The 20,912-nt window shown below is 46.3% G+C and overlaps 2 protein-coding genes across 12 annotated transcripts in view; both read left to right on the forward strand.

Moving 5' to 3' along the window:
- DNAAF8 (dynein axonemal assembly factor 8) overlaps window positions 1–20,912 on the forward strand; it is a 155,524-nt gene that overhangs the window by 76,415 nt on the left and 58,197 nt on the right. For all 10 annotated transcript variants that reach the window (XM_050968041.1, XM_050968046.1, XM_050968042.1 and 7 more), the window contains 4 exons: window positions 3,291–3,407; window positions 7,038–7,182; window positions 15,160–15,475; window positions 18,061–18,167. In XM_050968041.1, the coding sequence (XP_050823998.1) occupies window positions 3,291–3,407; window positions 7,038–7,182; window positions 15,160–15,475; window positions 18,061–18,167 (685 nt within the window). The remainder of the gene's footprint in view (window positions 1–3,290; window positions 3,408–7,037; window positions 7,183–15,159; window positions 15,476–18,060; window positions 18,168–20,912) is intronic.
- The window catches only part of XPO6 (exportin 6), a 453,699-nt gene that overhangs the window by 49,879 nt on the left and 382,908 nt on the right, over window positions 1–20,912 (forward strand). The gene's annotated exons all lie outside the window — the stretch shown is intronic.

The following is a 20,912-nucleotide window of genomic DNA, read 5'->3' on the forward strand; positions in this document are numbered from 1 at the left end:
TATCACAATAAATAACACAAGGGATTGGACCACATGGTGGCAGAGAAGGGAGAGCATTTAGCAGCAATGCCCCAAATCAGAGGTCTTTGCAGCCTAATTATGGGGTCCTTGCCATGTAAATCTGAAGTCCCTGCAGTACACAGTCCCTGCTTTGCTACATCGGACTTGGGTCTTGAATATGACTATAAGGTCCGACAGCCAGGTCACCGGAAGCTGGAGCAGATCTACCATATAAATCTGTGGAAACCTTGGCAGGAGAGAGAAGCTCCGGTGGTTGCGCTGGGGGCACCATCCCCTAAAAGCAACCAGTCCAACCTGGTGGGAATATCCCCGGAGCTGACTCCGGAACAACGATCAGAAGTGATCAGCCTGATCAAATGCAACCAGGATGTCTCAGAAAAGCCAGGCAGGACGACTGAGATTCACCATCACATCTTCACAGAGCCTGGAGTGAAGGTGAATGTCAAGCCATACCGGATCCCGGAGGCCAAGAGAGAAGAGATTAGGAAAGAGGTCAGGAAGATGCTGGCCTTAGGAGTCATTGAAGAATCTCATAGTCAATGCTCCAGTCCCGTGGTTTTAGTGCCTAAGCCGGACGACAGTATGAGGTTCTGCAATGACTTCCGCAAGCTGAATGAGGTGTCCCGATTTGATGCATACCCTATACCCAGGATAGATGAACTGATTGACTGATTGGGAAAGGCATGGTTTATGTCTATCCTTGACCTTACCGAGGGCTATTGGCAGATCCCTCTAGCCAAGGCCGACAAGGAGAAGACGGCCTTTGCAACTCCAGAAGGACTATATCAGTACACTGTTCTCCCCTTTGGGTTGCATGGGGCCCCCGCTACTTTCCAACGGCTAATTGACAAACTGTTACGACCCCATGGAAAGTACGCGGCAGCCTATCTCGATGACATCATCATATATAGCCCCGACTGGGAGACGCACATGGAGAAGGTAGAAGCAGTCCTGGACACCCTGAGGAAGGAACAACTGACTGCAAATCCCTCCAAATGTTTGATTGGGTTAGCTGAGGCCAAGTACCTTGTGTATATAGTGGGGAGGGGCGTGGTGAAGCCCCAGCTCAACACGTTAGAAGCTATACAGAAGTGGCCCCGACCACTCCAGAAAAAACAGGTCAGAGCATTCCTGGGACTAGTGGGGTATTATAGATGATTCATTCCCCACTTCGCCACCAGGGCATGCCCATTAACGGACCTAACCAAAGTTCGGGGCCCAGACATAGTAAAATGATCTGCTGCAGCCGAAACCGCTTTTTTGGATCTGAGGACGGCCCTCTGCACAGATCCCGTACTAGTAGCCCCAGACTGGGGGAAGGAGTTTATCCTACAAACGGATGCCTCTGAAGTAGGGCTGGAGGTGGTGCTTTCACAAATGGTCGGAGATGATGAACACCCCGTCCTCTTCCTCAGTAGGAAGCTCCTACCTAGGGAATGGAAATACGCCGTAGTGCAGAAGGAGTACCTGGCAGTAAAATGGGCCATAGAAAGCCTCTGCTACTATCTACTTGAATGGAGGTTTACCCTGATCACGGACCATGCCCCTTTGCAGTGGATGCACCAAAACAAGGACAAAATGCTTCAACCCTTCCACTTCACAGTGCGACATAGGTCTGGAACCCAACATGGCAATGCGGATGGCCTGTCGAGGGTGCACTGCTTTCCGACCCAAGTAGCTCAACCCCGTAATGTTAAGGGCGGGGGAATATGTGGCAAACCCAGGACAAATGGCTACAAAGGGAGGGGTAGTAATTAGTCCCAGAGGGGTTAAAAGGCCTCTCTCTATCCATTGAGGAGAGATAGCTGTGGGGAAATAAGGTTCAGCTGGAACAGGGGTTACCAGGGAACTAATTAGGTTCAGCTGGCCCCAATTGCTGGAGACCTTTTTAAACCCTCCCTGGTATGGAAGCAGGGGGGAGAGTGAGAGTGAGAGTAGCTGCCAGCAAGTAGATGGAGCAGGACTCTGAACCCTTCCAGCAAGGAAGACTGCACTCTGTCCCCAGAAGGGGAGAAAACCAAGACAAGGGACTGACTGAGGGAAGGATCAGCCAGACCCTGCACGACCTGGAAGGACTTTGCTTTCCCCAAGCCTGTGTCTCCAAGGCAAAATGTGACTGAGCCAGCTAAGGAGAAGCAGGTACTTTGCCACAGTACATTCTGGTGGCATCTGAGCTACAAAAACCTCTTAATCTCTAGGGTCAAATTCACGGCTGGTGTAAACTTGAGTTGTTCAAGAAAAGTCAATGGAGCCACACTGATTTACACCAGCTGAAGATCTGGCTTAGAATTGATTTTTTTTTCCAGTCAGAGGGCTAAATTCTGCTCTGTGTAAATCCCAAGTAATTCCACTCATATTCCTGGAGTGACTCCAGATTTACACTGGTATAACTGAGAGCAGAATTTGTCCCATTAACCAAAACTTGGCCAATAAGAGTTCCCCTCATGTTCTGTAGATACATTAATTCTTGGGCTGTATCCTTGCATGCTAATCTTCAAGCCAGAACAAATTGTTATGACTGGGAAGTAACTGGCACGTCCTTAAACATAAGGCTCAAACTGCACTCTTGCAATTTGCTTGGTTTGCTGCACAGAAAATGCATACATAATAATACAAAGTCAGATGTGTAGTTTATGCTGGGTAATCAAATGCCTCCAGGGTGCTGCGATGTGGGGCTAAAGGTCAGCCTCATCTGCTTGAGTAGTGACTGTATCTGAAATAACAGGACCTCCGGAAGTGTGGTGTGTTTGATTTGCTTTGATGAACTGATTCTGGTTTCATTCTTGTAACAATTGGCTGATTCCTAACCTGGTTGCAATGTTCAGCGGCTAATCAAATTCCTCTCATCATATAGCCCTTTCCAGTGAGATGTTCAGAACCCTCACTGACAGGCAAGACACAGAAGTGCTCAGCATCTTGCAGGCTTATATATAGGCCTGATCCTGCCATCCCTCATTGCTCGTAACACCCATTGAACTCAGTGGGTGGTCTGCAAATGGAATTGTAGCTGGGTTGGTCCCTAATTATGTTCATTCTCCCAAGATACCAATTGTAACAGATCTGTGCGCTTGGATGGCATTTCAAGTAGTCTTTATTGCACCTAATGGGCAGATAGAACAAAAAATGCCATGATATTGGACTAATGAGTATAATCCTTTATCACTTTTTCTGATCTCTAGCCTTAGCATTAACCATGCTGTCTTTTTCAGTTCCTGACTTTGAAGGATCAAGATAATTCACAAATAAGAGCTGTCTTTTGTGCATTTCAGGCAGTGGAGAAAGCATTTGCAATGCCAGCTGGGTTCTACTGGCAGACAGTAGAGACTGATGAAAAATACTTCCCTGACAGTAGTGACATTGGGGCCAGTACAGATATAGACACTGAGGTAAGAGCTCCTTTGTGACTTGCAGAATGAAGTGGGTATCTGAGGGATGGTCAAAACTGGCATGAAATGTTTGAATTCATGTGATTGGTACGAATAATCAAACTTTAAACATTTCTTACTCAGATCTAAATGTGTCAGCCTAGCCTTTGGTGTCATCATTTTTCCTGTGCCTGTTGCTCCGAGCCTGAAAAGATTAAACTCTGAAATGTCTGGGCTAGAGAAATTGCTGCTAGCCAGGTGCATATCTGCAGTGGCAGACGCATTTTGAAAACCCAAACTAGCTTGACTGCAAACTGATCTGCCATAGACCTTGCCTGGCTTTTAGAACTTGTACAATAAAAAGTTGAATAAGTCTAATTCATTTGGGGAGGCTTTAAAGCTTCATCCTGAACTTGATCTAAAAATGCTGCTGTTTTGACTTTCTTCCAGCTGGATGGACAAGCTGCTTAGAATGATTTTGATTCCACATGTCTGGCTTGATCCTGCAAGGTGCTTGATGTCCACCAAAGGGCACTTAGGATCAGGGATTGACTAAACTCTCTCTAGAACAACTCTTGTGGCTGGTTCAGGAATAACCCTGTTGAGCTTCTAGAGGGAGCAGCTTTTGTGCTGGAAAGAGGTCTTCATGGTATGAGACTGTGAATAGGATGCACCTTGAGAGGGGAAAAGGACAAAATGGGATGACTCTTGAAGCTTCCCCTGCTTTACACAAAGTTGTTCAGTTAGTCACATTTCCACCCAATCTAAGGAGTAACTTACTTCCTTGCTTAGAAGGTCTTTGCTAGAGGTTTTATAGGGCAGGAGGCCATAGGAAAACTCATTAGCCAGTCTGAGCAATGGGTTAATATCAGGGGAATTATAATGAAATCAGTAGGGAAAACAGAACTTTTTTGTCTAATTATCTACTTTTTTATTACTGAGGTAGATTTATAACTTCATTTATCATAATGTTGTAAGATTTGTCATGTGTTTATGAAGGAACAGCATTTGGTAACACTTTATTTAAAGTGTCTGGTAACGATCAATGAAATTGGCATTCACGGGAGCAATAAAGCTCCTCCGTACAGAAGGGGGAACCATGAACAAACTCTAGGCTGGTGTAGCCATGTTATGCAGCTGCAAGCCAGACCTTTCAGTGTCCCTGAATTTCAGGAAAAACCCAGATTCTTACCTTTAAGGTATGTGCTCCTTGAAACAAGAAATTTCCCCTTATGGGAGAGTGAAATACAGAACTGGAACAAAAAGAAGGACGAGGATTCAGAATGATTTTCTTTCCTGTTCAGAAACCCAGGTGTGTATATTCAGTACAAGGCTGGGTGTTTTTCGGTATTCTTCAACTAAAGATGGGCTGAATGGGATTAATCTAGAAAACAGGATTTTAAAATATAGATATATTACAGGATACCTGGTGTACCTGTTTTTGAATGCTCTTCTAGTGTTGATTTTATAATTTCTAAAAATATAGGAAGTCAGCCATCTAGTCTAATATTATTTGAAAATATTTCTTTAATACTGGAAAGGTAAACAGTGCGTTAGATAAATTTCATTCATTGCCCCCAAAGAATCTACAACCTAACTGTAACAGGGCGATGACTCACTGGTGGCGCCTCCCGCTGGTCGTCCTGGGAATTAGCTCTGTTCACTCAGGAGTGCCCTCTGCAGGCCCCAGTGTCCCTCCCAGGCCCCGGTGCCCCTTCTCTCAGGGTTCTGCCCCCTGCAATACCCTTTAGTCTTGCTGGATCTCCCCTCCTCGGGGAACCCCAACCCCTATACCCACCTCGCCTCAGTTTTGGGCTACTGCTAGTCACCATCTAGCTTCCACTCACTAGGGAAGACTGCAGTATAATTGCCACTCATCATTAGCAAGGAGGGTTTGGACCTGCTGCCTCTGCCTACCCTTGGGCTGCCCCGTTGCAACCCCAGTACCTTCTTGGCCTTTAACAAGGCCTGCAGCCTGGGGCTTTTCCAGGTCAGAGCTCCCCAGCGCTTCTGGCCTTTCCCCAGCCCTGCTCCACTTTAGGTACCCTGCTCAGCTCCTAGCAGCAAGGCCAGTCCCTCTCATCATCTACAGAGAGAGAATCTCTTGGCTTCTGGCCCACAGCCCTCTCATAAGGGCCAGCTGGGCCCTCATTAAGCCAGCCACAGCTCTCATCAGCTACCCACTCAGCTTCCCCAGCCATTCTTAATCCCTCTTACCCTGCTGCAGCCCTCTCTAGGGCTGCTTTTACCCTTCCAGGGCAGAAGCAGGGTGATCACCCTGCTACATAATACAAAACAAAGTACAGTAGTTCAGATCACAGAAAGCATTATGTTATTAATTAGTTATTAATATTTCTGATTACGTCAGTGCCGAAGGGACCTATTGTGCTAGGTGCTGGAGAAATACAGAACAAAGAGACAGTCTCTGCCCCAAAGATTTTACCATGTAAGTAAAGGTCCATCTACACTTACGGCAGCATGTAGAGTATAGACACTGCTAACGTGGGTATAAATAGCATGGCTTAGGCAAGTAGAGTAGAAGCAAGGTCTTACCCACCTGAACCCCCAGGGTCTGTACTCTACATGGCTCTCTACATGCCTCCAACATCTACGCTGGTATTTTGAGCTGTCTAGTGTCCCACCTCTTCCTGGCTGCTGGAGCCTTTCCCCACTGCAGTGAAAGGCTCTGGCAGGGGAGAGGCAGTGGGGGCAGTGCTGCCTCCCCCCTGCCAAAGCCTTTCTCCACTGCCTCCCCCCTGCCAGAGACTTTCCTTGCTGCAGTGAAAAGCTCTGGCAGCAAGAAGAGGGTCTGGTAGGGGAAGGCAGCAGGGAAAGACTTCAGCAGCTCCTTGCTACCAGAGCCTTTCCCCATTGCCAGAGCCTTTCACTGCTGTGTGTAGCTACACACATAGGTTCCTGTACTCTGTGCTCCACCATAAGTATGTGGACATAACCTAAGGCATGAGGATCACTGAAGAGGAGAAGAAGAGAAGAGATATCACTGTACAATTGATGTGAATGTCTGGTTCTCCCTAGAGCAGTGATACTCGGACTGAAGCTCACAAGCTGCAAGTGGCTCTTTGATGTGTCTCCTGCAGCTCTTTGCAGCACATGATATTAAAACACTGTGTGATTTCATTATTGGTTAATAACTTAGATTGGTTAGTCAGGATGCTTTTACAATGTCATTAACCAACTGAGGTTTATAAGAATTATCTATACACCTCTACCCGGATATAATGCTGTCCTTGGGAGCCAAAAAATCTTACCGTGTTATAGGTGAAACCGCTTTATATTGAACTTGCTTTGATCCGCAGAGTGCGCAGGCCCCCGCCCCCAGGAGCACTGCTTTACCACATTATATCCAAATTTGTGTTATATTGGGTCACATTATATCGGGGTAAAGGTGTATATAAAAACCCTAAATATTTCCCATCATACTGTTTAAATATGAATGTATAGTACTATAGTAAATTAAACAGTGAATTCATAGTACTGTGGCTCTTTTGGGTCACGTTGATTGCTAATTTGCCTCCTGAACCACTGAGGTCTGAGTATCACTGCTCTAGAGAGAAATCTCACCATTGTTACTAAGAGCGTTTGAAGCTATTTGACCCATTCCTCCATTGCACTCTTTACCTGACTGTTCAGGTTGCTGTGACGTTGCTCTTTGAAACCCTACTCCGAACTCCTTTGGCTGTCCATCACATGTTACAGCTGATCCTGAGCTCTGGTTTGGATATCTGTGGGCTCCGCCTGCTCTATCCCCAGCACAGCATGCTGCTCGCTAGCACAGGTAAGGCCTCATCTACATACAAAAGTTTCACCCACTTAACTGTAGCGGCTCACAGACCTGCACATCCCTGATCAAAAGGAAGAGGACTTCGAGGGGGATATGAGCATGACCACAATCAAGCCTTTCTCTTCTCCTTTGGAGTCAGATTATACCCTGTCTCCTTCTATCTGTCTCCGGTGTTAAGTTTTGGCAAGTTTTTGCCATTTCCTCTATTTTTTACTCCCTGATACTCTTCATGTCACCACACTGCAGTTCTCTCTGGCCGTTATTTCTCTGTAGATAGCAGCCCCAAGTTTTCTCTCTGAGGCAGGAAACTGCAAAATCTGGGGCTGCTGACCTGGCCTTTCTCCAACTGCTCTGTAGGGTGACCCACCATCCAGAATGCCATGCTTTGCCAAGTGGCTTCGGCCACATCTTTTAACTTTGGAGGGCACTGAGGAGAAAATGAGGCACTAACGGTAAAGCCAAACATGGATGCCTGCAGTTAGACACTTGGGCTCAGATCCTGAAAGGTATTTAGGTGCCTAATTCTGACTGAATTCAATGGGATGTTGGGGCATAAATACTTTTGAGGATCTGGCCCTAACTCCATAGCATTAGGCACCCATGTTTGTAAATATCAGCCTTGGCTGCTCAGTGCCTCAGTTTCCCCATTAGTAAATCAGGCATAATAAAACTCAGCTGCCAGGGAGCATGCGAGTCTTAATTATATATTAAGCTCTTCAAGATCCTAGAATGGAAGCCATCACATAACTGCAAAGTTCTGGGATTGCCTCTGTACAGGCTAGCTCTCCTAGAAGTCCTGTGTGTAACATCAGATCACATACTCATACTCTGTTTCTCTTGGGCTGGGATATTGGCAGACTGAGAGGGAGAGAAACATGTGTTCTTTTCAGGTCGGTGGAAATTCAGGCTAGACCTGCTCAATCACTGAGAAAAATTCCGCAGTCTCCTTGCTGCCTTGTCACATTTGAAAACAGTGGGTCCGGACTGGCTCATAATTGTGATTGTTGTTTCAGTTGTCTCAGCAGTAGGTATGTAATATGTTGGTACAAGCAAATGGAGAGCTTTGTAAGTGAATCAGAAAGCCATAAAATCATCAATCAGTAACAGAAGATGAGCAGAGTTCTGCTTTCTGATCCATACAGCAGATCTGCCCCCAATGCTTTGCTCTCTGCACATGTTATGGAGGTGCTTGTGTATAGAGGGAGAACATATTTCAGTTGAGATCCACAACACAGGTCTGAAAACTGAACTTTGCTTGAACTTTGAAAAAAATACAAATATATTTCTTGTTTAAAGTATTTTCAGCCACTTCCTCCTTTATTTACATGCTCTACAGTGCCTGAGGTCATAATTCCATTTCATCTGCATGAATTCATGTAATCAGTTCCTAAATCTCATGCTTCAGGATTTCAGCCAGTCTCCTGCAAGGGTCAGGAAGGAATTTTTTCCTCAAAATGTGTTCTGGGTTTGTTTTTATTTTTTTCCTTCTTCAGCAGTGTCATAAACAGATAGCTAAGGGTTAATGTCTCTTCCACCTGAAGCACCTGACCAGAGGACCAATCAGGAAACCGGATTTTTTCAACTCTGGGTGGAGGGAAGTTTGTGTCGGAGTCTTTGTTTTCTGTCTGCCTGCTTTCTCTGAGCTTTGGAGAAGTAGTTCTATTTTCTAATCTTCTAAGTGTAAGGACAAAGAGATCAGATAGTAAGTTATATGGTTTCTTTTCTTTGGTATTTGCATGAATATAAGTGCTGGAGTGCTTTGATTTGTATTCTTTTTGAATAAGGCTGTTTATTCAATATTCTTTTAAGCAATTGACCCTGTATTATATCATCTTAATACAGAGAGACCATTTGTATGTATTTTTCTTTCTTTTTATATAAAGCTTTCTTTTAAGACCTGTTGGAGTTTTTCTTTACTTCAGGGAAATTGAGTCTGTACTCACCAGGGAATTGGTGGGAGGAAGAAATCGGGGAGATCTGTGTGTTGGATTTGCTAGCCTGATTTTGCATTCCCTCTGGGGGAATAGGAAAGTACTATTTGTTTCCAGGATTGGGAACAGAGAGGGGGAGTCTCTCTGTGTAGTTTCACAGAGCTTGTGTCTGTGTATCTCTCCAGGAGCACCTGGAGGGGGGAAGGGAAAAAGGGTTATTTCCCTTTGTTGTGAGACTCAAGGGATTTGGGTCTTGGGGTCCCAGGGAAGGTTTTTCAGGGGGACCAGAGTGCCCCAAACCACTCTAATTTTTTGGGTGGTGGCAGCAGGTACCAGGTCCAAGCTGGTAACTAAGCTTGGAGGTTTTCATGCTAACCCCCATATTTTGGACGCTAAGGTCCAAATCTGGGACTAAGGTTATGATATGGTGTGCAGCGGGTGGGATATAGACAGAATCCAGAAGCCAGTAGGAATATTATATTTTTCTTTTCTCTGCTAAGGGCTTTTTAGCAGAGAGAAACAGTTTGGTTTTAAAAGGGAACCAAAGAGAATTTTTTTTTCTGCTCTCTCTGGCAGTCTGTGGCTTGCATGTTAAGCAAGAAGCCATTACCAGACTGTTAAGGGTCTTTTGTCACACAATAGCACTCCCATTGAGAGTCATTACCAGCACTATATATATGCAAATAAAGTGGTTTTTCAGGTTTACTTAACATTGAAGATTAGCTAAAGGCACTGTTGCTAGGCAGACTTCAGGAGGCAACAGAGCCTGCAGTTCAGAAGAGAAACACCGGAGGGCACCCCAACACAAGAAAACAGGAATCATGACTTCTAAGGCAAAAGTTGAGGCCGAAGAGCAATACAAAGAAGCTGAACACAGGCGACAGATGGAGATGAAAGAAAAGGAAGAAAGCATCAAACTGGCAGCCTTCCAAAGAGAACAGGCAGCCCAAGAGGCAGCACACAAAAGAAAACTAGAAGAAGAAGAGGTGGCCTACCGAAGGAAACAAGCAGAAGAAGAGTTGGCCCACCGCCGAGAAATGGAAAAGCACCAAAAAGAAATGGAAAAGCAACAAAAAGAAATGGAAAAACAACAAAAAGAGAATGAAGAGAAGGAAAAACAGAGAAAACATGAACTGGACTTGGCAAAAGCTGGGCTGCATGTGCCAGCCAACCCTAACAACCCGGCGCCAATTATTGCTCCACAGCACAGGAAATTTCCCACCTACAAGGCAGGTGATGACACCAAGGCCTTCTTGGAAAATTTTAAAAGAGCCTGTCTTGGGTACAGCATTCCCGAAGACCAGTACATGGTAGAATTGAGGTCACAGCTCAGTGGACCTTTAGCAGAGGTGGCAGCTGAAATGCCTAAGCAGCAAATGAATGACTATAAACTTTTTCAAACCAAGGCCAGATACAGAATGGGGATAACCCCAGATCATGCCCGTCGGCACTTCAGAACCCAAAAGTGGAAACCAGAGGTGTCATTTCCCAAACACGCCTACTACATTGCAAAAAACTATGAGGCCTGGATAACAGGAAACAACGTTCAAACCTTGGAAGAACTGCACCTCCTCATACAAATGAAGCAGTTCTTGGATGGTGTTCCTGAAGACATCACACGGTACATACAAAATGGAAATCCCAAAGATATCGCTGAGGCGGGGGAGATTGAAGCCAAATGGATGAAACTGGCAGAAAGCAAAAAAGCTACTGTCAAGGGGAACGATTACCCCAGGGGGCACACAGACCATAAACCCTACAACCGAGGACAGCCAAAGACCCCACATACCACCCAAGTAAAGCCACAGATACCCTACCCTTCAACCTCACCAGTCTCCAGTAACTCACCTCGGCCCAGTGACCCATCAGATGGAAGATGCTTTAAGTGTAATGAACTGGGACATATCAAGGCCAACTGTCCAAAGAACACCATGCGAGTGCAATTCATTACACCACCATCACACCAAAGATCCCCAGGCCCGGATGCCTCTCAAATACCCTTGGAGCGAAGGGAAAATTTAAGAGTGGGCGGAAAGAAGGTTACTGCGTGGAGAGACACGGGGGCACAAGTGTCAGCTATCCACCAATCCTTCGTTGACCCAAAATTCATCAACCCAAAGGCCAAAGTTACAATTTACCCCTTCATGTCACAAGCTGTAGACTTGCCTACAGCTCAACTGCCTGTCCAGTACAAAGGCTGGTCAGAAATGTGGACTTTTGCAGTCTATGACAATTATCCTATCCCCATGCTACTGGGGGAAGACTTGGCCAACCAGGTGAGGCGGGCCAAGAGAGTGGGAATGGTTACACGTAGCCAAACCAGGCAAGCTTCCAAACCCATTCCTGTTCCTGAACCGTCCACAGACGCCCCGTCTGGGTTACCAGAGACCCAGACAAAGGTAGTGGACCCAGATTCCCCGCCAACCACTGAAACAGCCACAGCACCTCCAGTCCCAGGCCCGGAACTGGAACAGCAACCAGCACCAGCAAGTGCAACCCCATCTTCAAACTCAACGCCAGAGGGCGCCAGCGAGCCACAACTGGCAGAAGCAACAGACAGCCATACCCAAAAGGCTCAGCCAGAGCCTGAAATACCCTCAGGTGCACCAGCGGAGAGCGGTTCACCAGCAACGGAAACAACCCCATCACCTACATTGCTTCCAGAGGGACCAAGCCCAAGTCCACAGTCTAAGGAAGAACTGGTAACCCCAGCCTCAAGGGAACAGTTCCAGACTGAGCAGGAAGCAGATGACAGCCTTCAGAAAGCATGGGCAGCGGCACGGAGCACCCCACCGCCTCTCAGCTCTTCTCATCGATCCCGGTTTGTTATAGACCAAGGACTTTTATACAAGAAAATTCTTTCTGATGGACACTGGGAAGAATGGCAGCCGCAAAAACAGTTGGTGGTTCCAACTAAGTACCGGGGGAAGCTCTTAAGCTTAGCCCATGATCATCCCAGTGGCCATGCTGGGGTGAACAGAACCAAGGACCGGTTGGGGAAGTCCTTCCACTGGGAGGGGATGGGCAAGGACGTTGCCAAGTATGTCCAGTCTTGTGAGGTATGCCAAAGAGTGGGAAAGCCTCAAGACCAGGTCAAGGCCCCTCTCCAGCCTCTTCGGCCTTAATTTTTGCCTTAGAAGTCATGGTTCCTGTTTTCTTGTGTTGGGGTGCACTGCCAAGGGGAACAACAAGAAACTTCTTCGTTGGAGTTTAGCTCTCCAAGATTTTGATTTTGAAATTCAACACATCACAGCAGCTTCTAACAAAGTAGCTGATGCACTCTCCCATGAGAGTTTCCCAGAATTCAGTAGTTAAAAAGTGTTCTTAAAATGTAGAAGTCTGTTAGTTATATACTTAGGAGTATATGTAAAGGTGTATGTGTTGTATTAATCTGTTTATTTTCAAGTTCTAGAAGCAAATCGCCGCCAGTGAGCTTCCCCACTGTCTGCAATTTGGGGGGCGTGTCATAAACAGATAGCTAAGGGTTAATGTCTCTTCCACCTGAAGCACCTGACCAGAGGACCAATCAGGAAACCGGATTTTTTCAACTCTGGGTGGAGGGAAGTTTGTGTCGGAGTCTTTGTTTTCTGTCTGCCTGCTTTCTCTGAGCTTTGGAGAAGTAGTTCTATTTTCTAATCTTCTAAGTGTAAGGACAAAGAGATCAGATAGTAAGTTATATGGTTTCTTTTCTTTGGTATTTGCATGAATATAAGTGCTGGAGTGCTTTGATTTGTATTCTTTTTGAATAAGGCTGTTTATTCAATATTCTTTTAAGCAATTGACCCTGTATTATATCATCTTAATACAGAGAGACCATTTGTATGTATTTTTCTTTCTTTTTTATATAAAGCTTTCTTTTAAGACCTGTTGGAGTTTTTCTTTACTTCAGGGAAATTGAGTCTGTACTCACCAGGGAATTGGTGGGAGGAAGAAATCGGGGAGATCTGTGTGTTGGATTTGCTAGCCTGATTTTGCATTCCCTCTGGGGGAATAGGAAAGTACTATTTGTTTCCAGGATTGGGAACAGAGAGGGGGAGTCTCTCTGTGTAGTTTCACAGAGCTTGTGTCTGTGTATCTCTCCAGGAGCACCTGGAGGGGGGAAGGGAAAAAGGGTTATTTCCCTTTGTTGTGAGACTCAAGGGATTTGGGTCTTGGGGTCCCAGGGAAGGTTTTTCAGGGGGACCAGAGTGCCCCAAACCACTCTAATTTTTTGGGTGGTGGCAGCAGGTACCAGGTCCAAGCTGGTAACTAAGCTTGGAGGTTTTCATGCTAACCCCCATATTTTGGACGCTAAGGTCCAAATCTGGGACTAAGGTTATGATAAGCAGCATCAGTGATGGCCATGGCTGGAGACGGGACACTGGACAGAGTGGCCAGTGCCCTGAGAGGGTACCGAGAATTCTCTTTCTTAGATGCCTGGCTGGTGGGTCCTGTTCACATGCTCAGGGTTAAAGTGATCCTGAATTTCAGGTTGGGAAGGAATTTTTCCCCAGGTCATATTGGCAATGACCTTGGAGTTTTTTGCCTTCCTCTGTAGCCTGGGGCACAAGTTGCTTGCTAGGTTCATCTGGGTATATCTCACCAACTCAATTCCCTGCCATTACAGGGCCATTGGACACTGGTGCACCTCAATCCCTCCTATTCTCTGCATGTGGCACACAATAAATCCTGCATCTTGGTAGGGAGTTAGACTAGATGACCCTTGTAGTCCCTTCTAACCCTCTGGTTCTGTGAGTCTAATAGTTTAGTCTCCAGAGAGCTATAATACTTTAATCTAATCCAGTTCATTGGATTCAAAACTGGGTAACTTGGTGAGATTTAGTGGCTGGTGACATGCAGGAAGTCAGACTATGTGATCTGGTGCTCCCTTCTGGCCTTACACATTGACTCTAGATGCATCTAAACCCCAGTTCTGAGGAGGTGGTATCCAGTCCCTCCTTGCCCAATGGCAGCAGTGGGTTCAGTGGAGAAGCAAAGTTGATTCCATTCCTGCCCAGGCCTAGTGATTTCCAGCCATCTGTGAGACTGTGAGCTTGGAGAGAGATTTGCCACATCTCTCCTGTGGGTCTTCCTCTTCCTGGCAAGAAATAAGGGAACCCAGAGTAGGGAAAGAAAGAAGTGATGGTCACATATTTTTTTTAAATGTCATTCCTTGTCATTCCTTCCCCACACAGCACAGATCCTGACCAGGGGACTAAACAGTTTGCATGGAGTTTTGGCAAAACTTTCACGTTTCCCAGTTGGGGTCCCCTCGTCAGTTCTTCTATTGCTAAAGAAAGGAGCAGGAAACAACCTGGTCCCCTGGCCCAAATGCTTTCCCACCATCCACCCCAGCAACCCTCTCTGAATGAAGTGTGAACTTTTGGGCTCAATGATTTTCAGTGAGAGCCACTCACTCAGCTTTGCATATCTGTGCAGAATCTCCAGTGTGTGGTCATGCAGACTTAGTAGCATTAACTACTATGATGGTTTCCATTGGGAAAATTATCAGTGACTTAAATGGAGCTGTTCCAATTTGCACTAGCTGAGGATCTGGCCCTCCGGATTTGAGAGGAGCCTGCTGCTGCAGCAATGCCCCCAGCTCTGCAAACCACATGGAGCCAGCCCTAATTAGGCATGTTTGTGTGAAGGGCTCAGCAGGAGTGGGGACCAGGCCACAGAGGGACCCCATCTCCTTCTGGTGCTTCAAGGTCATTCCTCGCCTCTCTCCCTCCCTCCCTGAGCTGCAGACCAGTGGGAGAACCTGGGTTTTCGTGTGTTATTTACAAGGCACCCAGACCCTGCCTGTGAAGGGGAAGAGATCACAGTTCTGATCTCCCAGTATAACCAGCAGTGCCAAAGCAAGAGCCTCCAGAGGTGAGCGGAGACCCAGTGAGAAACAGCTGTTAGCCTGGCAAATGTGGAAGGGGAGCTAAAGGCAGTACTGATAAACTGTCAGTCATCTAGGCTGAGTAATGAACTGAGAAGAGACCTTGAGTGGAATGAATGAGCCTGGAAAGGGTGATTCCATGCATTAGTCACATGTGTTTATCTTTCACAGACAAGCTGCCTTCTACTTATGATCCAGAGGCTGGCAAGGCTCCACCTGTGCTGGCTTTAGGCTTGAGAGGGCCGAAAGCAGGTAGTGCCTTACAAGATATCATAGGGCCCTCGGATCCACAGCTGGCCAGCATGACAGACTGCGGCTCCATCAATGCCATCTACTGCAGGAGCCAAGCCGAGCCCCTCGCATACCTGCCCCATACAGACAGCCGTGTGCACAGGGAGCTGTGCCTCTTGTTCGGAGGGAGAGCATGCTGTGATGAAGTGCTTCATGTTGGTGTCCAGAATCCTGCCTGCAAATATAACAAATCAAGGTGACAATCCTATACTGCCCATTTCTGAGATCCTGTGATTCTAGTGGGGGTAGGATTCGGGGGCGGGGTACAAGACTTGCACCACTGAAGGATCCCCAGGGGATTAGCTAGTTTTGTCAGTCTTCTCAGTGCAGTCCTCAGCAGAGGGGCCCAGCTAGAGGCAGTGCTCGTTGGGAGCACTAGTCTATTTCTGCATTTTAAAATGTGTTACTATTAGTGTTTGCAAAACTGGTGTATTCCTTCTCTCACCATGCTGCGTTCTCTGCAACTGACAAGAGTGTATGAAAACGGAGGGGCTGAGAAGGCCTTTAGCCTTGGTGGTTAGAGTGAGGAGGTGCATGATAGTGGGACTGGGACTTATTTGAGATGATGGAAACATTGTGAGAGGAGGCCCACTGGAAACTCTACCCTGGAGAACAGGGCCACTCCAAAAGGGATTCAACCTTAGATTCAATGTACCTATCCTGATGGTGTAGCAATAGTGTGCCACGTGGCACTGGGACTACACAAGCTCAGTAGAGATCTCAGGACTCCAAGTTCCTTGGCCAGTTCAGATCAGGTGTTTGCATGAGCATGAGGGTGTTCTTTAAACACCCTCTCCTGCTCAGTTTGTATATAACACTGATGTTAGTTTGCAATCTGTTACGTAGCAGAATAGAGTTGCTGAAAGGGAAGGCAATTTGGCAGGGTAGCTTGGAACAGAAAATGGATAATGGGTCCTGCTCTGCTCCCTGAGGAACCTACTCTCTGGCCCTCCACAAAATAATTGCTGCTGCTGCAGGGGGGAGGAGAAAATGTTGAGATTGCAACCGTTGCACCCTCCCTGAGCACGCAGTGATCTCTGCAGCTTTGCTCTTGATGAGGATGGATACAGTTTCCCAACCTGAAATGTCTACTTCCCTCCCTGTCCTGCAGATTCCCTGGCAAAGTCTCAGACACAAACAGCCCGAGGTGAGGAAGCAGTTTCAGTCCTGTGTGTTTAAATGGCAGGACATGCTAGGTACATCATGACCATGAGTCAGTCCTGGGGTGGGAAGCAGAGCACGTCCTCTATCTCTGCAATGGCCTCTTGAAGCTACATCCCTCTGATTGTCCCTTGGGGAGCGGGACACAGAGCAGCCACCAACAGAGCAAGCAGCTAGGATGTGAAACTCACCCATCCTTCAGCCACTTTCCTGGGTTTCTCCATACAAGGGATGAGCTGGCTCCTTTTAATGTTACCCTGCTGAGCTACATCCGCTGAGATTCACCTGATTCCAGAAGTCCCATGTAAGCCCTGAAAGATCCCTTTTGAAGCTGTGAAAGTAGAGCTATCGCTGTGGCACCAGGATGGAGATTAGACAGCACATGGGCCTAGTGCTACCTCTCTGCATTGAGGCAAATTGCAGCCACTCTGAGTTAATTCCCTTGCTCCTTGAGGGTTGATTTCTCCCCTAATTTTATTTGGCAGAGTTTATCTCTGCACGATCTTTAACACTGAATTGAATTAATGTTGCCTGGCTTTAAGACTTAAAAAAATTCCTTTTGACAAAGGTTGTTTTTTTTATTGGGGTCTTTTGCCCCTTTACCAATAGGGAACCCTGTTACTTTGTGAGGTTGAGAGTTCAATTCTTGAGGGGGCCGCTTAGGGATCTGGGAGAAAATCAGTATTTATAAGGGGGAAGGGATAGCTCAGTGGTTTGAGCATTGGCCTGCTTAAACCCAAGATTGTGAGTTCAATCCTTGAGGGGGCCATTTAGGGAACTGAGGTAAAAATCTGTCTGGGAATTGGTCCTGCTTTGAGCAGGGGGTTGGACTAGATGACCTCCTGATGTCCCTTCCAACCCTAATATTCTATGATTCTAAGAAACAGTGCTAAGAGTTTGGTCCAATAGGATGGCTTAGCTGGCAAGAGTATAAACTCCATCTCCAAGCTCAGTTCCTCAGGAAAATCAACAGCTCTTACTGTCATCCTCCTGTGGATTCAAGGCATCGGGGTAGGCAGGCAGGCTTGCATTAGCAGTCTATGCTTAGCAGGCCTGTCTATGTGATTCCCACACTACAGTTTGCTTTTTGGTCAGTCCCTTGGCTTTTGAAACCACAGTTTGGGTTCACCCTGCTATAATTTGTTCCCTTCTGGAATGAAGGAATATTGGATGTTTCACTGTCCTTGGGCATCACTGCCAGGCCCAGTTTATAATAGCTTTCAAAGTGCATCTCCCCAGTTATAGTCTGACTAAATATTCACCAGTGAGTAGCAGGTTTGAAATATCATGGGATGGGAAGAACATTTGAGATATGGCCCAACATTTCTCAGTTCTTAATTTTTCGTGCCAAGCTGACCGCATTGCATTAGCCACTTTTAATTGAACAGCGAGAGCTGGAGAGAGAAGCTACAATGTAGAAAAACATCCAGTCTATGTACAAACCCAAGACCCCTTAAGGTGGCCCATGCTCAGATGTCACAGACAGGGGATTGAAGTGGCAGTAAAGCAGTTTTACAAAAGCAGCCTCCATCTCCTTGGGGTTAGTGGGTAAAGCTGATAAGTGCCAACGTCTGGGTCTAATCTTAACAGCTTTCACTCTTTCTGTTGTTTTTTCCTTAGACCTCAGAGTCCTTCATTTAACAGAGCAAATGCTGACCAAGAGAGGGCTGATCTGCAGGACATGGCACTGTCCAGACCTCCGGCAACACTGGTCTCGACCACCAAAGGTCATTTCTAAGGAGCAAACCTTGAGGTTTCACGTGTGTTTCAGGCTCCTTCGCCATAGCAGAGGGTGTTATTGGTTATCTTACTCCTGCCCCACATGTTCCTGTTGTCCTGCTCCCTTTACACCCCTCAATGCTGGGTCCTGGCCAGGGGGACAAGAGTCAGGAATTAGTTCGTGAAACATGTAGTGCTTCTTGCCCAATGTGACGCAACAGTAGAATGTCATGGCCTTCCCTGTCTGCTCCATGTGAGTAGCTATTAGACGCTGTTGTACGGATATTGATCTCAAGGCCTAGAGAGTTAAAGTGTTTATAAACTCTTTCACTGTCCAACATTGAACAATGATAGGAAGATTTGGGTTATTTTAAACAGAGGCCTTGGTTTTACTTGGTTACTTGGCAAACACCCAAAAGCATTCATTCAAATTAAAAATGTATTGATTGATTAGAAAGAACAAGATATCAAAACAGGCATTTAGATTGGAACTTTGGTTGAATGATTATGCAAAACAAACTTAGTCAAAACCTTTAAATTCTTTCTCCTTCTGGAGGCAAAATATCAGTGTCTCTTATTTTCAGAACAGCCTTTCTTTGGTGAAAACGAGGGGCTTTTTACTCTCAGTCCTGATGTGTCCAGATCATTTACTTTTCCTGTTCTTAACTAGCAGACAGACCCATGGTGGAGGAGAGACAGAATAGAAAAGATGGGTGAGATATAGCTCCTGTTGGTGTTTTTGGAACACTGGACTGCTGGTTAGTTACGAGGGGATGGTTTTGGCTGAAAAGTCGACCACAACACCTGATGCTTGGATCCTGGTTTACGATGTGGTCAGTGACATCATCTAATCAGATCTCTTCTTCTTAGACAAGACAGGCTTGGATAAATACAGCATAGTTGACTTCAGGATTTGATTAAAAGTCAGGAGAGCGAGAGATAGGATAGAAGGAAAGAAAAGGGGAGGGGAGCAGAAAATAGCACAAGGGAAGGGGAAACAATGCAGGATCTTACGTGCTTGAAAACAAAGTTCCTTGAACAGAATTATGGCCAGCCAGCCTTCCTCTCAGGAAGAAAATCCTTTAGATTAGCCAAGATGAATTGAAGTGCTGGCATTTTTGGGGATGAGTTGGGATGCAAAATGGGATGGGATATGAGAGGGAGAGCTGAACTGAACTGATCTGAACATGTCTTCTTTCAAAATCTCTTTTTAAAAAACCCAGAAAGAGGGAAAGTAGGCATCATAGTTCATCCCCCTCATTATTTTATCCACTCATTAAACCTAATATCTGTTACACTAATTTTGGTCTATTAACTTCTGGTTCCACATCTTCTATTTTTACAAACATAATTTCAACAGTCCTTGGATTATGTCAACATGCACTTTTTGGTTTAGTCTAATCCAGCTTCTTTGTCTGGTTCTCTTGCACTTGTTACAACATTCAGGATTGTAAACAACTTGATCTATTTTTCATGGTTATAGTTACATCTTATGAACTTGGACATACTTTTTACATTTGAGCTCATAGGGATACACTTTGTAGGTCCAGTTGTCACAAAAGGCCTCCTAGACCATGCCTGAGGGACTCTAAAACAGGAAATCCTTTATTCTTGGGGCCTACTTAGTGAAGGAACAGTTCTATGGGGGTTAATAGTGTCCTTGAATTGCATGTCTACCTAGCTACAGACTATCTGCCTGTCCTCTTCACAGCCTGGGGTATGATCACATATGGGTAGTGCAGTTAAATGGTTCAAACAACCCCACATGCATGTTCCTGGCCTTTCTAGGGCCAGGGACTAGGTGGTCAACCAGTCATCTGGAAAGATGCACAGAGAGCAGCTACTATTAACTGGCTCTGACATTGCTCCTTTCCCTTCCCAGGTTCCCCTCTCCTCCCTGCAGGTGTGGGCTCCTAGTTTCTGTATTCCCCCTAAAGAGTTGGCTGAGAACTTGCTCCAGCAGCCCTATACAGGAGTGACAGCCAGCTAGGAAGTGTGAACAGAGAGAGTCCGTCTTCCTGGGAAATTTGTGCTCAGGAGGAGAGTGTGTGAGATAGATGAGCCATTGGCCTCGTGGCCTCCTCTAGTGGGGTCAGGGACGGCAAATCTTTCTGCCCTCTCCAAAGGAGGAGTGGTTTTGAGATTGTGCTACCAGAGCACTGTTGACCTACCTCTGCTCCCTGGTCTAAGGGTGGCCCTGCAGGGAGGAACTGAGGGGTATAGAAGCCCTCCAACCAACAGTGAGAAGGCAGTAAGGACAGGGGAGGAGGAAGATGCTCTGGCATAGAAAAGAGGAAATTAATTTGCCAAAGAAAACTGGATTGGAGGGGAGAATGGAAACAGTAGCCAGAAAGATGAGAGAGGAGAGGAAAGTGAGGGAGAGAATGGGAGGAAGGAAGATAAAAGTCAAGAAAAGATGAGGCCTACCTTTTAAATGCATTCAATGTAAATATGTATGTTAATGCTAGCATCTGAGCAAGTTCCTCTGGCAGACACTCCTCTGCTCTGTACATTCGGGGGAGGGGATGATGGCAGGTGGTGGTTGTTGCTGATGGACTGAGCCAGATTTCCTGTTTCCCTGTCTTTTTATGGCCACTGATGATTCACGTGCGATGTGAGCTGCTGAGCTGCCCCCCTGCTGTGGTTCCATCTGTGGTTGTTGGGCTCAGGAAGTTCCACCCAACCTTTGAAGATCTTCTCTGGGAGGGGACAGCATGCAGGAGTATTGGCGAGAAGAGCCACTGTGCTCCCTC

This window comes from Gopherus flavomarginatus, chromosome 9, assembly GCF_025201925.1.
Source record: "Gopherus flavomarginatus isolate rGopFla2 chromosome 9, rGopFla2.mat.asm, whole genome shotgun sequence".
NCBI lineage: Eukaryota > Metazoa > Chordata > Testudines > Testudinidae > Gopherus > Gopherus flavomarginatus.